The sequence below is a fragment of the Ixodes scapularis genome, unplaced genomic scaffold (genome assembly GCF_016920785.2).
Source record: "Ixodes scapularis isolate PalLabHiFi unplaced genomic scaffold, ASM1692078v2 PGA_scaffold3__209_contigs__length_174095766, whole genome shotgun sequence".
NCBI classification, from domain to species: domain Eukaryota; kingdom Metazoa; phylum Arthropoda; class Arachnida; order Ixodida; family Ixodidae; genus Ixodes; species Ixodes scapularis.
Genome location: NW_024609868.1, coordinates 4,539,405 through 4,559,019, shown reverse-complemented (window position 1 = coordinate 4,559,019; position 19,615 = coordinate 4,539,405). Strand labels below are relative to the sequence as shown.

At 52.7% G+C, this 19,615-nt stretch overlaps 1 protein-coding gene across 2 annotated transcripts in view; it reads right to left on the bottom strand.

Moving 5' to 3' along the window:
- Positions 1 to 19,615, bottom strand: part of LOC120836885 (protein spitz) — a 40,483-nt gene that overhangs the window by 5,113 nt on the left and 15,755 nt on the right. For both annotated transcript variants that reach the window (XM_040205980.3, XM_040205981.3), the window contains 3 exons: positions 3,695 to 3,866; positions 1,221 to 1,282; positions 51 to 156 (listed from right to left, as the gene is read on the bottom strand). In XM_040205980.3, the coding sequence (XP_040061914.1) occupies positions 51 to 156; positions 1,221 to 1,282; positions 3,695 to 3,866 (340 nt within the window). The remainder of the gene's footprint in view (positions 1 to 50; positions 157 to 1,220; positions 1,283 to 3,694; positions 3,867 to 19,615) is intronic.

Sequence of the window (19,615 nt, the reverse complement as noted above, 5' to 3'; positions counted from 1 at the left end):
TGACGAGATCATAGTCGTACAATTTCACAAAATACCAGCGAGGGACCCACCTGTAGTAGAGGTATACAAAGACGACGATCAGAAAGACCAGTAGCACGGCCAGCGTCACTCCGCCTGCAAGTCCCGCCTTTTCTATAAGTACACGCTGCCGCGTTGCTGCAAAGAAGAACAAAATTTGAACACCGATTAGAGACCAATAGTTACAGGTTGCACGAGGCTCGTAACATTTCGACTACGAGCCCGATTTACCTCGATAGTGTACTGAATGCGGCAAAACGAAAAGCCATGCCAAAGACAAAAGTTTGGGCAAAAACAACTTTAAATCTAAAAAAAAAAGACTTGATAGAGAGTTTACGTTAGCCACCATGGCATGCAAACATGCTCCCGCTGGCTGTCAATCTGCGAGCTTTTGTGTGTTGCCCCGCAAAACCAGTCCTTCGTAAGCACATTTTGTTCACCACGCTTTTTGCTGTTAATGTTAATGAAGTAGGGAGATTGAAAGCCACCACTATACTCTGTGTCACTAGTTGCGTGCAGTAAAGGCGAAGGCAATGCCAGGCGAGGGGAAGGACAAGTACTAGGAAAGCTGGGGAGGAGAGAAACGTCCTCTCCTCTCCAACATTAATACTGCTACTGCTCTTCCTTTACCCCCTCACCCTCCATTGCCCTCCTCTCCCATCCCACCTTCCTAGTGCTTGCCCTTTCTCTCTTTGCCTGGCGTTGCCTTCGCCTTTACTGCACGCAACTAGTGAAACGGAGTATAGCTTAGCAGCATCTAAAAGCTGTTCCTTTGATGCACGCAACAGCACATCGAAATATATTAACAGTTATGTAGCAGGAGCCAGTTGATAAAAATTTGTGATGGCATCATTTACAGCAATGGCATTATCTGTGCAGGATTGCGAAATATAAAAAAGAAAAGCTAATGAGGCTAAGAAGATTCTTCTTCCTTCAAAATTAATGAACACCTTCATTTCACGATGCTCTTGCAGTTGTTTGCAAATAATGAAGACCAAGTTTTATATAAGGCATTACACATCTGTAGAGCCAAGCTTTGCAAAGCACCGTGCGTGCAAATGCTGCAATCTAGTCCTACATATTAAGTAAGGCACCAAAGTCATCCACTGCCTCAGACTGATAAAATGAGTGATGCAAAACGTGCGCTAAAACAAGGTTTATTAACGCCGTCAGGTCTGGGGAGAATATCAATGAGTACTCACGCAGATAAGTTCCGTCGAGGTCTTTGAACTCGCACCTCTGCCCCATGTACCCGTCTGCACACCTGGAGAAGAGCACAGATGCCAGAATGTCAGACTCCAATACAAAACAACTAGCACCTCAAAACAAAGGTCTTGACACTGCACAGAGCAGAAACATAGCAAAGCTACAGAAAACCTGCACTTTTCAAACAGAAATTTCGGGAGCAGTCAGGTTTCCATTTTATTCCTTCAGTGCAATGGCTGAATGGAGTTGGAAATTACAGAGCACTTATTTACGAAATTGCGGGCGAAACTATTGGTGTACATGGGTAATCATGTTTTCTTGAAAATCATCTTCAGAAACATATTCGCTCGCAGCATGTGGGTGCTACTCTAATTTCTCGAAAAAGCATGTCTACCAATGCTTCCCCATCAATTGGCAATGAGCTGGACGAAGACCGGTCCGGTTCAGGATTGCAGTACAGGCACATTTCATTCTCTAAGCAAATGAAAATATAGCTGCAGCTCGTTACTAGGAGGAGGGGGAATTTCATGTCACCCAGGCTCCCACTGCAGCCATCTACAAGCAAAGCGACCCACAATTTTACGAATGTTGGGAGTCCCAAAGTTAAGGGCTACGCAACTAAAAACCACATTATTAAAGATTCAACTCAGCTTCTAACAGAAGTCAGCTTCTAACAGAAGTCAGCTTCTAACAGAAGCCACATGAGATGAAAGTCCCAGAACCTTTCGAGCTTCCAATTTTACCCCATAAGCAAAATAACTTTTAGCTCAGCCTGATGCCGTGGGATATTTAGAAAGTATTTGGAACACAATTTCGTAACTTCCCGCGAGTAACAGTAACTAATACACTTGAAAAAGTAACTGCAACTCTACTACTTCATTAGAGCAAACCTCACAGCTCTGGGCTTTTCAGTTCGTTCTTTGGATGTTAAAATATGGCGTTGCGTCCCCGACCATATCTGAGGTCCCCATGCAGCGGTATAGGCGCTAACATGTTACAAGTAACGGCATTATTGGTAACACTTTACTTTTTTTTTTATAAAATAGCAACATACTCATTACATTATAAAAACAGTTTCCCCTATAAGATACATATGCTACTTATTTCTATCAACACTAACCCTTACTCATTACTTCTTTCCAAAAAATTTAAAAAAATTACTTAATTTTTTTTTGTTGTTTCTAGCGATTTTTTATGTTTTTAAGCTCCTGCCTTTTATAAGTTTTCTTCGAAAGTAGTCAGGTGGAATCGCAAAAAAGATGAGGAAATTACAAAAATATTACACATGTTAATTTTTTTTTTTAAATATGGTAACTATGCATACCTGTAAAGTCAAAACAGTGAAAAGGTTGAATTCATAAATGAAAAGTAATGTGCATTACTTTTTATGGTTAACGGTAACAGCAACACATTCTTTTTGTTTCAAGCTAACAAAGTGGCCAACAGATTTTTTTTTTACTTGAAAGTAACGAGTAACACTGTTAAGTAACGAAGTATTTTGTTTGTAATAAGCAAGATTTGTTTTAGAAAAGCTTATCTTTCTATAGTTGCGTCGGCATTGTTTTCTTTATCTGCTTACGTTTGTGTCGGCATTTCTGGGTGTTTGCTATACACTCGTGGGGGAGCATGAACGGGAAGTAGTCTTCTGCCCCCGCACGCTGGGGGCTTCGAGAAGCCGCGGGGCTTGGCAAAGACGAGTCGGACCCCGGTCGTTAACAAACGGATTGGGTTTCAGCTTGGGGCGCCGGAACACCCGTGTCTCGACAGAGGTACTTCTGTCCGCACTTGTGGCTTTTAAGCAAGTGCGCTTATGTCCGCCGCTTAGTGTAGAAACTTTGCCTTTAATCGACGCCATAGCTTAACTGGGTGGCGCCAGCAAGGCGGCGAGGAAAGCATGTAGTGACTCTACAAAGAATTTGGGTTTGACCGTTGAGGTGTCGGAGGGGGGTCACATTGACAGCTCGCTGATCATTGGGTAAGAGTGTAGCACAGGACAATGGGCAGATTTGAAGTGATTGGTCCGTCTCTGTGGGGAAAGGAGGCCCCTACGAGTCTAGAAAAGGGGCGCCGAGAGGATTCTCGGGGATTCGGCTTTTGAGATCAGGGAGATTGGGCTCTTGAGACTGGGAACTAAAGTATGGGTTTTAATTTTGGGAGTTTTTTATTGTAAATTACCGTTGACTTGTTGTCGTTTTGTATTGAAATAAACGTGGCCACACTGGCCACTGTAAACCAACCAACGTCATAATGTGTCCAGCGGGAGAAAACAACCTTTAGTTTCTTTTTTTTTTTTTTTTTTATTCGAGTTCCCGGGGGACTTCCACCGGGCAAACACCATCATTGGCTGTCACCATCCTGACCAACCCCGTCCCTTCGGAAAGTTGACTAACACATTTCATTACTTTTTTTGCTAATGCCAAGGACACTGGCGTGCAGTTCTCACTGAAGAGGCGAACGTGAGAACACTCACTCGCAGTTGTAGAGGATAGATTCTCCGATCTTGATGGCGAAGCAGGTGGCTCCGTTGAGGCAGTACCACTTTGCATACGCTTCCGGGCACGTGTACGTCTGGAATGTGATGTTGGGCCGCACCGTGGACTGGGGCGCCCGAGGCTTCGGAGTGGATCGCGAAGAACAACCATCTGCGAGGCAAGAGGAATTCATGTCTGAGACTAACGAACATACGAGAGAACACTCAATCTTAGCGCCGATCACAATTCCAGCTGACAATTCCCAAAACACACGGAAGGACAATGAATGAAAGTGTGCCACAAAGTTTCTTTTGCCACGTGAGGCAATATAAACTCTGTGAAAGCAAAAGCGTCTTCTATAGACTTAAGAAAGCAGAAGTACTGTCTATTTCAAATTTCAAACAATACGAAATTGCCCCAGAGCTGAGGCAAAAGGTGACAACAGGGGTCACCTTACTAGGCTCCTAGCACCTTCTCCGAGTATAGGAATGCTCTCGGAGAAGATGCCACGTTTTGCGCAGGCGAGAGTCGCATTGATAAAACAGCGAGAATTACCTCGCGAAATGCAGACCATAGTGACAAGGTATTTTTCCGTTTTGACGCAGTGAACGATTGCCGACCTATGGGGCAACCCGTATCATAAAACTTTGCTGCTGGACGTGGCATGCCGTCTCTCCCAACAGTGGGTTCGCTTAGCAGCTCCCACAAAGCCCTGTCCACCTGAGCGGGAAAGGAAGGGCTCGCCTCTCCCCGGCCTTTGCTCAAGTGGAAAGAGTGTGGGGGGATTGCGGCTTTCTGGGAGTGGGCCACACCAGGCCAAGTTGCAATCCCCGGGCCCTACTGGAAGGCACGCACAGCCTCGAAACTGGAGAGCCCGCATGTCGCCGAAAAGAAGAAAAAAAGGCCACGACTTGGCAGAATTCCGTCAGCGGTCGTGCGACGGCGAGTGGCGCCGCTTTGTCTGCCGACGACCTCGCTTCAACCCGCGTTCTCCCGGAACGAATGGTCGGTCCAGCCGCGTCCTCCGCGCACCCGGCAGTCCCACGAGCCGGCCACGACGCTCTCTGCACGAAGGCGGCCCGGACGCGAGAGAGGAAAACAGCCGATGAGCGCGTCGGGAGTCGCCCAGCGCCGCTTTGTGCTCGCGCACGCCAGAGAGCGACCGGACACGACACACCGGACCTGGGAACCGCGCTCGCAAATAAATCACCGACAAACAAGGCACAACGCCGACCGCACAATCCCGACGCTTTTACCAGTCTCATTATGAGTCTAACAACAGGGGACGGCGGCGTACGACGGGGGCAGAGGAAGCCCACATATACCCTCTTTTTTTAAATAACTGGCCAGCGAGGGGGGCGCCCCTCGCACGGCGCTCCTTCCGTCAGTCGGGCTCAATTCCGGCCGATTTAATCGCGCCGACGGACCGTGGCCACCGTCGCCAGGGGCGCCCCCGACCGAGGTGCCCGCGTTGCCCGCCGAGTTGTCGAGGCGGCGCCAGTGTGCTCTGTCGCAGCGCTAAACAAAGGGGTCCTCAACAGCGACGGGGGCCTCGCGCGCGCGCAATTACCGGGCGCTAAGACCGCCCCCACAGAGACAGCGCTCCTTGTCCAACACCTGGACACCGCCGCGGTGTCCGCATGGGCGACCACGGCGGCCTCGTCCGGACCTCCGGCCAACAGCTGGCCTCCCGGAGACCTCCTCCTCCCCGTGGTCCGAGCAGCCGGAGTCGGACCGAGACCGACCGGACCGACCGGAGCAACAAAAGGGCAGCGTCTTTCTTGTTTTTATCCCCGGGGGCGAGGGGGAAGAAAAGGGCCTCCTCCACCTGTCTCGACTTCCTCAGCGGCCCGAAAGCCGACGGCGCGCGCGAGAGCGCACATCGGTCGGACATCTGGCGCGCACGCGCCGCAGCATGCGAGGAGCAACCGGGCAGAAAGACCGCCGGGGGGAGAGCCCTCCTCGCACGGGGGCCCCTCGCGGGAGAAGGACCCGGGGTTCCCTTCGAGCACCTGGTCTTCGACGCCGAGGTCACTGCCGCCGCCCCTCCTCTCCGGTCTCATTTTTCGGGGGTTCCCCCCAGTAAGATCTGTCCGCAGCAGCCGGGGCAGACGCGGTCAGGAGACGACCCCTAGCAATGCGCGGAGAAGGTCCCTCTTCGCTGACCCCGCCCACCGTGCTTTCCCAACGCGCTTTCTGAAACCCCCAAGGCGGCGCGTGGCAAGACGAGAGACGAAAACCGCAGACGGGAAAACCAAACAACACAGACTCCCGCAGACACACGGAGGGAGGAACAAGAGCAGCTGGGGCAGGACCAAGAACGAGGGGGGCAAGAAAGTAGCCGCGGCACGCGCCAGACGGACGGCTCGGCAGTGGCCCTTCCTCTCGACGGAGAGCTCCCGGCAAGCGCCCGCGAGCTGCTCGCGCACTCCAACAACAAAGCCGCTTCCCCACCTCCGCTCACATCAGCGTTCGTGGGAGGACGCCAGGTGCGCCAACACTCGGCATGCCCGGCCGACCGGTGATCCGTCCAAAGATCCGGACTCTTGCCGTGCCACAATACCCGATCGGGTCGCGCTTGGACCGATCCCACGCAGCCTGGTCCCCTTCTGTGCATCTTCACCCGACCGCGGGCCTCCTCACCGATCAGCCGCTGACTCGCCGTCATTCGATCCCGCTGTGTCGCACCCCGCCAGCCAAACGTCCGCACAAAGTGCCTCGATGTTGCTCAATGTGGCCGTCATAGAAGCACTCCAGCTCCACTTCTGGACTGGCGCGGGTTCCCCGTTTCGCTGCTTCGCGTCTCCTCCGTTGGGGGACAACCCGCTTCATCCGGCGGGCCCCTCGCCCCCTTCGGTAGAGGTTCGTTAGCATCCCATCGGGAAGGAGAGCGGGGCAGATCTCGGAATCGGGAAAAGTGGGCTGCACGGGTGAGGGCGGGCAAGGCGTCGTAAAGCGGGCCGAGTGGTCGTAAACAACGCCGGGGACACTGGCGGTCCCCACTCGTAAAAAGCGATCAGTCCGTAAAACCCGCAGCTCGGAACCGACACGCCAACCCGAACCGGGGAGGGATGGTGGAAGAGCAAATATTGACGCGCTGCCTTACACGGGAGGGGGCGCTGCCATCGCACTTGGCGGGCCGCATAACATTGGCCGTCCCTCCCCCGTTAAAGGGCCCGACACCAGTTCCATTCCGACGCGCGTTCGATTCGCGACGAATCGGCACACCTGTCACTTGCGTTTGCTTACGACCGAGTTCCTTCTGATCCCTTGCCACCAGAAAATACACCGGCACCCAGAGTGGAGAGTAAAATATAATTTAAATGACACCAGTCTACTGTGATGATTTAAATAAAACCTTAAGCTCGAAAATAACTACCAACATATTTTTTTACTTGCAGTTTGTTCTTTAATGCCTGATCGGACCCCGCCTCGAAGCAATTGCACCCGTGGCCGCGCGCAGTTGGCTCCCGAGTGACAAAGCATGGCTCCCCACGTAATCTCACGACGTCACGGGTGTGGAATGAAAGGAAACTTTTCTCGATCCGTCTGGTAACCTCGCGGAAGCACACGAGTTGCTAGGTGGCGCAAGCTGCCGCCAGTTACAAAGGGTATAGCCATTACCATCCATCCATCCATGCGTGTAACGCATCCGAAACCATCCAAACCTCCCCATAACAAAGCATGCGCATAATGAACGCACGATACATTCTGGGCTCCCCAAGTTTAGGGAAGACGCAGCTCTCGTGTCTGCGCTTCCAGAACAAGTGAACTAACCACACAATACGTCTTCATAACCCCCCCCCCCCCCCCAAAAAAAAAAAAAAAAAAATACAGTAACGATTTGCCTTTACCCATTTTTGCGGTAGTTTCGAAATAAGTTATAACCGTCGTTTGTCGGGTTTGCTCCACTCGGTAACGATCATCGCCAGTGCACGTACGGATACGTGCAGCGCACCCGTACTGGCACGTACGGGAGTGCTGCGTAGGCTTGGAACGGCCTTAATATAAAGGGAAGAACATAAAAGACAAGGGCAAGCCTTAATTAGCATCGATAAAGCGAATAGGCATTTATCTGAAAACAGCGGGGTCAACCAGCGCTTTGTGCCGGCTTGCTAAGCTGTGAAAGAAAAATAGAGAAACAAAAATATAGTAAAGACAAATGTAGCAAAGGGGAGATAGAAAGATAAAGGTAGAGGATATCGCAAATGAAACAAGTAAAAAAACACAAACGCGTACCCATTGATAGACGAAAGCAGCATCTAAACGAACTCAAACAGACAATATATATATATATATATATATATATATATATATATATATATATCGCTTATTCTCGATGCTTAAAGCCGCGGGAGAGCTATTTTGGAACACGAGCGCGACCGCGAAACAGTCCGACGATGGAAACACAAACGAGAATTACAATATCAAGCTGCAAAAAGGAGAAAAAAAAACGAAGGAGAGATCGGCGAAAGAAGCGAGGAGGAAAAGAGAGAACGAGGACGCACAAAACACAGAACCTTTCCCGGCCAGGACCCCAGAACTGGAAAACGAAAGCAATCAGTCGCAAAGCTAACAACACCTAGCAGAGAGAAGTAGAAACCAAACCAAGAAAAAAGATCTGTTCCTGCAGCGAGGTATCAGCTGGAGCGTGCACCTCCGAAACGGGGGACACAGGAAGAGGGGCGAAGAAAAGCGGGGACCGCGGGGGGGAATTAGGGGCGCGGGGGAGAGGAGGAGAAGAAAAGGCACAAGCGGGGCACGCGCCGAGCGGCACATGGCACGCGGCAGATGGCGGGACGCCCTCCCGCTTTTCCAAACGCCCGCTCCAGCGAGCAACCCAGAACAAGAAAAGCAAAGGATCTTGCATCTCGGCGTTGTTGCTAAACCCAAAAGCGTTCGGCCACAGCAGCGCTGGCACTGCGCGTGCGCATAAACCCCAAAGAGCGAAAGCGCCTGCTCAGTGCGATGCGAGTTGGCCGGTGCTCACACAGCGCACGCTCAGAACGAGCCGCCGAAATCGCCTCTCCGTCGCGAGGTGGAACGAGCGCGTTTTCGTGTAACCGCGGTGGCTCGCACATTCTGCCTGCGGTGAAGCGTCCGTTTCGCAACTGCTGTTTCCTAAAAGCTAAAAAAAAGAAAAGAAACGCAATCACAATTGCCAGAAGACGCAGTATGAATAATAAGAAATAATAAAATAAAAAAAGAGAATTAGACCGACTGCCGGGCGTTAAAGTGACAAGTTCCTGTCACTTTAACGGGCCCCGATACAATGTAGCCAAAAAATTAAGCAATAAAACGCCCCCCCCCCCCCCACTCCAATAAAAAGAAAAAAAAAAAAAAAAAGGTTTGGATTAAGGAAGGCGACAAGAAAAGCGAGTCGCGCGGGTCACCCGAAATTGTTCCCGCGCCGATCAGACACACGGACCTCAAAAACACAAGGACATCAAACACGAGCGAATCCTTGCCGGCGCAAAAGACAGAAAACTCCCGCCCCAACTTCCCAGGAATTTCTCGGAGACCATCTCCCCGCACGATAGCTGCGGCAGGAATCGCTGCGCCGCCTCAGAGTGCTGGACGCACACTTACGTAGTAACGCGTCACATAGAACGCGTTATCGTCGCTTCGTTACTTTTTGCCCACTTTTAAGTGAAACGTGCTGCTTTTGCGAGATCAAACCTGCAACTGTAGTTTTATTCCCTTTCCTGGAGTAACGACCCGAGCAGGGACGTTGCTTTTGACGTTACTTTTCACATTTGGTTCGGCATTAAATCTTAGAAGAAGTACGACCTAGCCACGATCTAGCCAATCTTCCCACTTTTCAAATTCCATGTTCCGATATTTCGAGTGTCACGTTCGCCTTGTGCCAACTTGACTCGCCCTCTCTGTAAGAAACTTGGGGGCCATATTTTACCTTTTTTTTTATTTGTAGAAACCTTTTCTTAGCTGAATTTGCGTATTTACAGGACAGTACCTTAAAAAGTAACCTGGTTACTTTTTTAAAAGTGAGCGTAACTCGAGGAAAGTGAAAGAACAAGCGCCTTCCGTTTCCCCCAATTGGCAGCGAGGGGGGAGAAACTCCAGCTGCGACTGTTTGTCCCCTGCGGTCGTTGTGCAAAGGCAGCCGAGGAGGAGAGGGCAAACAGGGGCGAAAAGGGCCAAGACGTCGGAGGTAGACGGGGCGGGCGGGCGCCCACAGTCGAAATGGAGACGGCCAAAAAGAAAGCTCCAGGCGCGTTTCCTCTCCCACCGGAAGCACGGACGGAAACGGAAGCCCCCACGGCGGCCGAGGAAGAAAGGGACACTTCATTTGTCACCTCCCCGCAAACCAGAGCGGCATCGGCGGCATCCTGCGCACAACGATGACCCCGACCGGCGAAAATCGCCCCCTTCGCTCCAGCTTCACCAACACCTCCGCGATGGCGGTGAAAATCCTTTAGGAAGATCGGGAGCGCTCAGACTCCCCCGCAAAGAAAGATTTAATGCTATTTGTTCAGAGAAACGGCTTTCGATTTGTTGCAGGTTTGCCGGAAACGAAAGGCTCTGTAAAGCCAGCGTCACACTGGTTATACATCCAACAAAAGACAGCCTGGATACAGATTCGAACGCGAGTCACCGCGACATCCGTGCTACGAATGCCCCAGGGCATTCGAATGCACGCGGCATTCGAACCACCGATATTGCGGTGACTCGTCTTTGCAGACTGCTTTTGTATGAGCAGAGGGACGTCGGGACTCACCCGCAACCACTTTTTTTTTTTTTTTTTTTTGCCAACACGGTTGTTTAAAGATGCAATACAAACTCAAGCGCAGATGATGATGAAAACAAGCGGATCCGCTTCGCGATTGCGATTCGAATGCCAGCGTGGAATGCAGCCTAGCTGCACCGATAAAGGCGCGATTTTTCGAAGCACCATAGGCTGGGAGATGAGCGAAGGCTTCGGCGTCCTCCACCCCGTCTCCGCGCACAGGCGGCGCGTGGGCGCGTGAAAGCGACGTCGGGTTGTCGTCGTCGGCGGCGCGTCGCGTCCGGGCGGTTGATGGAGCGGCCGCCGCCGAACTCGGCCGAGCACACCGGAATGCGGTTCCCGCGGAGCCCTCCCTCCGAAGCTGCCAACGCGTGCACCGCACGCAAAAGGAGTCTTCCTTCTTTGATATGGGAAAGACAACACCCGAGTGTCCGCTTTCCCATTGAACGAGCGACTGGCCAGTCACTACCGAGCCAGCCGTTTCGCTCACTTACTGACGACGCTACGTAAACAGCCAGTCCAAGGTGTTTTTTTTTTTTTGTTTTTTTTTCGTTTGGCAGTTTGCGAAATACAGGCGATAGAGCCCTACCCCATACTTCCACGTCATGAACGCGAAAGACGAGGTCAGCGTTCCCTCTGCTGAACTGGAAAGTGTGGTGGGAGGAGCTTTCCCTCAAGTATGAATCTGCCACCGACGCGCCTACCTTGCCAAGCCGCTGGGAGCACGACGGTCGAAACGCTAAGGCAAAAACAAATCATTTTGCGCCATCGATCCGGCAATGCGACACACGGAAATCGGAGGCCGCCATGTATCCCCGGACGAGAAAAGAGATCTCCCGGAGTCCTGGCGCGAGACGAGCGACGGCACGGAAGGGCGGGACGCCTCGCGCGGTCTCGCCAGTGCGACCCCGGCAGGTACGTATACGTGCGAGAGAGGGAGAGAGACTTGCCCACATTCGCTTCTCGCTCGAGTTCACTGCGCGTCTCGACGGGGGACAAACAACACGAGCCTGGGATCTCTCCCTGGCCACCCGAGTGACTCTGTTACATTCGGACGGGGAGTGCCAATTAGCGCGCGGTCCTCGTCCGACAAGCAACGACGAGCCGATGGAAGGGCCGCCTCTTGGCCGAACAAAGCTGCCAGCGCAGAGTCCGTCGCACGCCCTGTGAAGGAGTTTCGGCGACGGCGAATTTTCGACGCCTCGTTCGCTCGATGTACGAACCCGAAGGAGGCAGGGTCGACACTCGGCACGCAGTGGCAGACAGCTCCGGCGATCCGCGTATAGGCTGAAACGAGCTCCGCATTCCAAGCAGCAGCCACGACCCGGTCAAACGGACAACGCGAGCGTGAAGAACAAACTTTCGAAGAGCCTTCAGTCGGGTGGCGTTTCAGAGAGCGCCGCCGTTTTCACAGACGAAGGGCAGCGGCGTCTCCCACGCTATGGAAACAGCGGTTAATAGGAACTTTAAGTAGATCCTTTCGATCTACTGATCGGAACCATAGGGAGTTTCCCTAGGTCATACCGTTATCGGAGCTATGGGAACGATCTACCAAAACTGCTTAGTAATGACGGCGAAGGTCGCTTTTCCCCTGTCCGCTTATCCTTCCCAGCAGCGACCAGTCGTTTTTGCGCCGTCCTCGACTACACAGGACGAGATACGAATTAGTCCGATCAGCGTCCCTCCACTGTCGGTCGGCGACGCTCGGAGCGTACGAGACGGCATTGCCGACGAGTCGCGCTCGCCCCGTACCAGCTAGAAGACAAGGCCTGCGCGTGACATCATCGTTCGTGGATCTCGGACCCGCCCCACACGGCACACATGGTGAAGCTCGGCGACAGTCGCCGCAAAGCGGCGTCCGTCTTAGCGACGCTAGCGCCGCGCTCCTTGCGAGACGCGCCGACACTGACGCAAAGTAGGCGGCGCTACGCGGATCCATGAGTGATGGATGACGTTTGGAGGGTAAAGGCCTTCTAGGCGTATATATCGGCCGAACCCGGGTCCCGTTGCGGCGAGTGCTCGGACCCCTGGCAGCGAGCGAGGCGACTCGGCGGAGGAGCAGCGGCCGGAACAAACAGAGGCGTGGATGCAGCGCCCGCTAATCACCGTCCGGCAAGAAAGCCGCGCAGCCGAGGGGAAAGAGGCGCGCCGGCTGAGCGACCAGGCGTCCGCCGCCGCCGAGCGGGGCCCTGAGCCGTGTCGCCGGCTCCAGGCACGCGCCGGGGGACACTGACCTCCCCCCCTCTCCCCCTTCTCGGCAGTGTCGAGAAGGAAGCGTCCAGACAACAATGGACTCGCCAAACACCCCGCAGCTCTCTGCTGGAGGCCCTCCAGAGCAATGTTGCGAACAATCATAAACCCGGAGAAGGAAGAACCGCGAAGCTTCGGACGCTCGGCGAAAATGACTATTCAAGACTATAATTACTCTAGAAACAGGGACGAGAAAACCCTTAAGGCGCGTTCACACTCTTGCAACCGAGTACGACCGAGAAAGACTTCTTGAGACCGGATGCGCTGAGCGGAGCTGGTCCTAAGAGATCGCAAGAGGCTTAAAAACCGGTTTGGTCTCTCTCAATCGTACTCGGTTGCAAGAGTGTGAACGGGCCTTTAGAAGGGAGCTTTCATTTTTCTTACTCGGGTCACCATAATGCGTGGAATCGTGTTCACCTCATCGTCTCGTCGCCAGGTGCGTTGCCATATTTGCCACCGAAAATCCCGTCACCTGCTAAACGGCGATTTCTCCCGCTAAATTGGCGACGCTGAGGTCACCACTGCTACAGGTCCCGAAGGAGCGGCTCGTGCCCCGTCGAACCGTGTGAAGGCCCGTTCACACTCTTGCGGCCGAGTACGACCGAGAGAGACCAGACCGGTTTTTAAGCCTCTTGCGACGTCTTAATAGGACCGGATGCGCTGCAGCGGAGCTGGTCCTAAGACATCGACAGAGGCTTAAAAATCGGTCTGGTCTCTCTCGGTCGTACTCGGTCGCAGGAGTGTGAACGGGCCTTTATCCGTCCTTTCGCGAGACATTCCCTCCATACTGGCAGCCGCACCAGACAGGGTTCCGTTGCTTCGGAGGCCCAAAACATAGAAAGAAAACCAGCAATGGGCAACAGAGCAGCGCAACACTTCGCACGCGGTAAGGCCGTGCCGTTTCATCGCCACCTCGAGTCTCGAAGCGCGCCTCGAAGCGTCTCTCTACGATCGCGACGCCAAAACGGACAAGAGTGCCGCTCTGCGTGACGACTCTGAGCGCGTGCTGTCGGCATCGGGTACTACAAGGGGTGGCACCACCCTAACCAGAAGGACATTGAGGCACCCTAGGACAAACACAAATCTCCAAGCACAGCTAGGTGACTGGTGCGCGACCGAAAAAATCCGCTAGCCAGGGACCTCTCGACTTCCAGTGGAGCGCTCTACCAAGTGAGCTCACCAAGAGTTAGACGTCAGTAGAGCAAACGAGTTTTATCAGCTGATGGAAGCTCATAAAACCTGCTTGCTCTACTGACGTCTACTAACGCCTCCCCCCCCCCCCCCAAAAAAAAAAAATAAATAAAATAAAAATAAAAAAAACAACAGCACAAGTTTGAAATGCATATTTGCGCATTTAATAGGTAAAAAAAGAAAAAAAGTTTCCATTAAAACGCAAATTACAAAAAAAAAAGAACCTGTGACGTAACAACTTGCTGAAATCAGACGATACGCTTGAAAAACATCGCGTGAGATGCTCACTGATATATCGTTAATTTCATTATTTTTGGCGCTAAGCTGGTTTAAAACGATCGGAAGAGTGTGTGCTCATATGTGATGGCCATAATTTGTTCTAATAAACGGGAGTTCCCACTGTTCCATACTTCGCGTCGGATATGTATAAACGTTTTCTGTTAAATTAGCTATAATTTCAAAATAGCGACTGTTTATCTTTTTTTTTTCCTATTTAAATATTTAGCACTTCGTATATATAAAAATCATAAATTTTCATGGTACTGAGTCGATTAAAACTATTTTCTGTTTGAGATTTGGTTGCAACACAGCGAACGTTCCAAGATCCCTGGCCACCGGAGCGAGGATGAACGGCCTTGACGCGCGGCGCCGAGGGTCGGAGTTCAGCGGCGCCGCATAATGGCCGCGCGGTCCGAGCCGGCATCGGGGCGCTCACAGACGGTCCGAGGGGCCCTACAGCGTGCCAAATCGGTCGCGCCGGCGAGCACGACCACCCGCGCGCACTCCGCTAGTGCACGAGGTCTTTCCTCCGCCGGAACATTAGGCGGCCACAGAGCCGCCCCCGCCAACGCTCCAACCAATAAAGAAAAAAAGAGAGAGACAAGCCTATCATAGTCGGGAACGCAAGTCATTATACATACAGTGCTCATGGCAATTACTTCTGACGAGCGCGTCGCTACGTTAGTTATGGATCAGAAGGTCAAAAAACGCCGATGTTCTAAAACAGAACATCGCGCTCGTGCCCTTGTTTCGCGTACTCTCCCGGGAGGGGCAGGGTTTGCTATGCGTCCGCCTTTTCGCTTTCGGCCCCGTTCATACCGACGGAACTGTTCCAATGGCGCAAGTTGTCCCCCTTGCTCCGGTCCAGTATCTCGCCACCGAAAAAGAATATGCGGCTGCAGGTCGTCCCCTCAACGCCGTCGTTTACGTCCTCGGGCACGAACGACGAGTTCGCCCGATCAAACGGTTTCGGTCTTGCGTTCGTCACCTTATTCGGGACAATATTCCGCTGCGCGACAGACGAAGGCGTCGCATTTGTCGGTCGTGCGACGAACAACTCTCCTGGCTCTAAAAAAAATTTGGAGGACGCTTAGGTTTCGCCTTTAAAGGCTGAACCACATGAAAGCGATTTGGCGAGCGACGCGACGAGCGACGAGGCGAGCGATGGCACAAGCGACGAGAGTCAGCGACGAGCGACGGAGACATTTCACTGTCGCTTGTCACGTCGTTCCGGTTTTGGATTTGTAGAAAACGTCACTCGTCGACTTGGTCGCTCGCTCCCGTCGCTTTCATGCGGTTTGCTTCGTCGCGCGACTGACCGAGCGTGAGCGAAGCGGGTCGCCGTCGCTTGTCTCGTCAAATTCGCAGGGGTGGAACTCATGAAATGTATTTGGGAGCAGCCAGGGGAGCAGCTGAAACCACTGTTTTGGAGCAGGTTGGGAGCAGCTAAAACTACATTCTGGAGCAGGCTAGGAGCAGCTCAGATCAGTTTTCATTGCACTTCGGCTTGTGTCTTAGACGAGCACGGGAGAAATTTCGATTGTGCTTAGCAGCACAGATGAACATGAGTGGTTAGGGACCTAGGTAACGGGATAACAGTGTAACAGATGCGAAAACTTGAAGCTTAGGGAGCCTTAATGAGAACCAAAAAGCAAGTACCCTACGTTTCTGAAGATAGTGTCCTTGATATTTTCTGAGTGGCTTTCAGCTGCTCAAGATGCAAACCAGCACTGCTTATCGCACAACCCACACGTGCTCGACATAGTAATTATATGTGCGAACCTCTTGACGTGCGAAAGCAACGGACGTGCAGTTGCGTGGAGGAACAGGGAAACAAATGTCGAGTTTATCCTATTGTGCAACTCAATGTCAAAGCAGCAGACTACGATTAACGGAGTTATCGTATTCAAAGCGATTAGCAAAAGCAAGGTTAATGTACGCCGAGTAGACCTACCACTCGCGTAAGAGCTGCTGGCCGGCAAGGTTTCGGATCGGACCGCGTTTCAGTTTTATCAAATCACAATTTATCTTGCGGGAATGCGGTTCTAACTTCTAACGATGAAGTGCTAAAAGGAATCTTTTGCTCATTTGTTTTAAACTGGCTGACGTCCAGATCCCGGGCCGCAGAGCCTCAGGCAATCTGACGTTTAACGACTCGACTTCACCTCGTCCGACTTGCTCAGTAACCACTGATGGTTGAAGAATAACAATCCAGTCGCAGGTATAGCGCTTCGAATCCGATCCCTGAGTTTTTTCACACGCTTCCGACTCGGGATACACAGGGAGAACAAACAGAACAAAGAATTGCAAGGCCGACCAAGCTAAACGCGTTCATTGTTGCCAATCGAGTCGATAGAAACCGAAACCAAGACAAAACAAAAACATTTCTTTGGCGCGCGTTGTGCGATTTGGTGCATAATGGCGCAAGGTATTGGCTGTGGCGCAGTTTCCGCGAAATGGCGCAGGATGGCGCAGACAAATGCGTCTGGCGCAAAATGGCGCAAATGGCGCAGCCGTTCCACCCCTGATTCGTTTACATGCGGTTCGGCCTTGAAGAGTGGAACGCGATAGCGTTATCAGGCCTCGTTCGCATCGCCTTCTCATTCGCCGTGCGGGCGTGCCTTGCGTGGCCTAGTCGATAGCGTGGTCCGGCTCGCAACCGTGGGTTCCAGTCCCACCTAAAATTCTTTAAGGCAAAGAAATTACTTTATAAAGTGAAATCCTTTGAGACGAGCGGCGACTTTTAATTCGTATTACGTGTCCCGTTTTAATCAGTTTCATTCCACGCGTGCCGTCACGTTTCGCGTGAGCGTTGTTTGAAATTCCCGCGCGAGGTCGTGTGGCTGTGACGTCATGACCCTATCGACCAATCAGGATTTTTCCCGCCACGCCACCGATGCCGGCTTTCTGCGACACGAGCCACTTAACGCCATCGGATTAAAAAAATAATAATCAAGAGACCGGAAAACGAGGAGACGGAGCCTCTACTTTTTCTTTCAACACGCGGCAAGCCCAGGAACAATGGCATCTCAACACATGACCGGACCGGAAAAAAAAAAAAGTTTCAGGGGAATAAATTCCGTTCGTGACGAAACGACTATCAGCACGACCTAAGCATGTAAGACACCCTGCTGCATTGTCACAACGCGTTTTTTTTTGTTTTTTTTTTTAATTGCGTTGTTTGGCGAAATTCCTCTGCAGATCGCAATGGTCGGGTCTCCGTCAAAAATATATGCAAGTACATCCTTTTCTTTTTTTTTTTTATTTTTCTTGCGAGTGTACAGCGTTAAAAAACCAAGTACTGGGTAACGATGATAACTAACTGAAAGAAAAGATTCCGGTAATAGGCCTGGCGTCTCAAAGGCCGCCTCTCAGCGTGGCCGCGCCCCCCTTGGAAACGGCCAAACAACTTCCTCGTGGGTTAAACAAGCGGCCGAATGATATTAGCGCCCCGAGAGAACAAAGAGAGAGAGACGCGGACGTGGCCACGCTCCAGCGACGGCGATCTTCTCAAGTCGCCGACGGGCAACGCAACCCGCGGCGCCGGGAATGTGCGCGCGCGCGCTACCGAAAGGAGGAAACCGCACAAAGGGAATGCCCGAAACAATCTACGGCCTGCCCGCTCAACGGCACTTCCAAAGCACGCGGAAACAGAGGGAAACCCCGGACAGGTTCCTTCGATTGGCGGAAGAAAAAAAACGAGAGTAGACTGCGGCGCATGTATTCAGACGTGGGCGCCGCCATAATACCACGTGGCCGTCTGCAGCCACGCACCGGTGCACATCTCATCGCTATCAGCGAGACGGGATTAAATAAAAAAAGAAAAAAAACGCGAAGACAAAAAGGAAGCACATTCTTTTGCGGCGTTTCACGGAGAGATATTGCTTCGTTAGATAGAGCCAAGGACAAATTCCGAAGCAAGAACGTGAGCACAATTGTCTAAGGTGTCCGCGACAGCCCGTGGATTTGTGGAGAAAGTAGCGTCTGCCTGGCAGTAGACGGCTCGGAGGACGCGCAGAAGGCTGCCCGCACTCAACATGACTTTTGCCTCGCACCCCGGTAGTCTAGGCGCGGAAAGCGGTCGCCGACGGCCGCTGGCCAGTGCACGGTTCAAAACGGCCCGTCTAATTCCTCCGGGTACCAATTACGCGTTTGGACTACCAACTTGTAAGTTGTAACACGGTTCAATTACGGCTATTTTTAAGAATTACGTCGAGAAACACGCAAATTCCTACTGATCCGATCTCTACGTCAGCACTACGCGTTGTTGTGTGCGTCAAAGTCTGTCGTGGCCCGAACCAAGGAAGAACTGCGCCGGTCAAAATTTTCGCGTGATGCAGAAATAGGATTCAGTGGTCGCGTGGCACGTAACGCGAGAATTAATTTAACTGCAACAAAAACCGTTCACGAAAAAAAAAAAAAAAGAAAAAAAGAAAACGACAGGACGCACAAACTCGCATCCTCTTTGTCCCCCACACCGCCGACGTACTCAACAACGACGAACATAGTCGCACGGATAAGGAAACAATTGAAGAAAAAAGAAACGCATATTCAAATAAAACCTCGAGACGAAGTCGGCGGACACCCCTCCCAGCGGTGCCGAGGCCACTTCTGCCGTTCACCCCGAAGCTGACAGTGCGGGGGAAGCTGCCTGCCCGTTGAACCAGTCCCGCGAGTCTATCCTCCTGGGCGGGAACAGGCACACGCCCATCGCCAGGCGCGGACAGCGGGGTCAGGTGACGAAAGAGAGGCGGTTGATTGGCCCCGCGAGCGCTTCTCCCCAGCGCACCGTCCACCGACGACGAGGACGGGAGAGCGACGCACATCTGCGCTCTCCAAGCCAGCGCACCGACGGGGGAGCGAGCACGCCTTGTGGGGAGGAAGAAGAGGGACTCGCTTCCCCCGGGTGCGCGGGTCAGGGCCACGGTCCACCCAGAAGACAAGGCGCGCACCTTTAGTCCCAAGACGTCATCACCAGTGGGATCGAAACATCGCCGCCCACTTAGCGTCAACGTCGTCGCCAGGCCAACTCGTAGCGTCTCTCAAGTGCGACTCTAGCACGTCTGTCGCTTCTCTCGTCCGACTCGAGCGCGTTTGCCGGGGATCCACCGACCATGACGTCATGCGCAGGCCTCGTCTTCCCCCCTCGCCCCTTAGGACCCCGCGGCAGCACGCGCGGTCGCCCAGGGCCAGGTGCGCCCCGGGGACGGCGTCCGGGCGGGCCTCGGCTCCCCACCCCGGGAGAGGGGGCCGACCCAGCTGGCTCCCCGCTAGCAGCTCCCGATGCTCGAGCCTACAGTCAGCTGCGCGCGTCGGGAAGTCCCCGAGGCGTGCGCCGACGAGCTTCTCTGGAGCGCTGTTGGCGGTAACGCGATGCAGGCAACGGCATTACCGGCAACGCGTTACTTTTTTTCGGTAACTGACTCCTTACTTATTCAAAAGTGTAACGGAT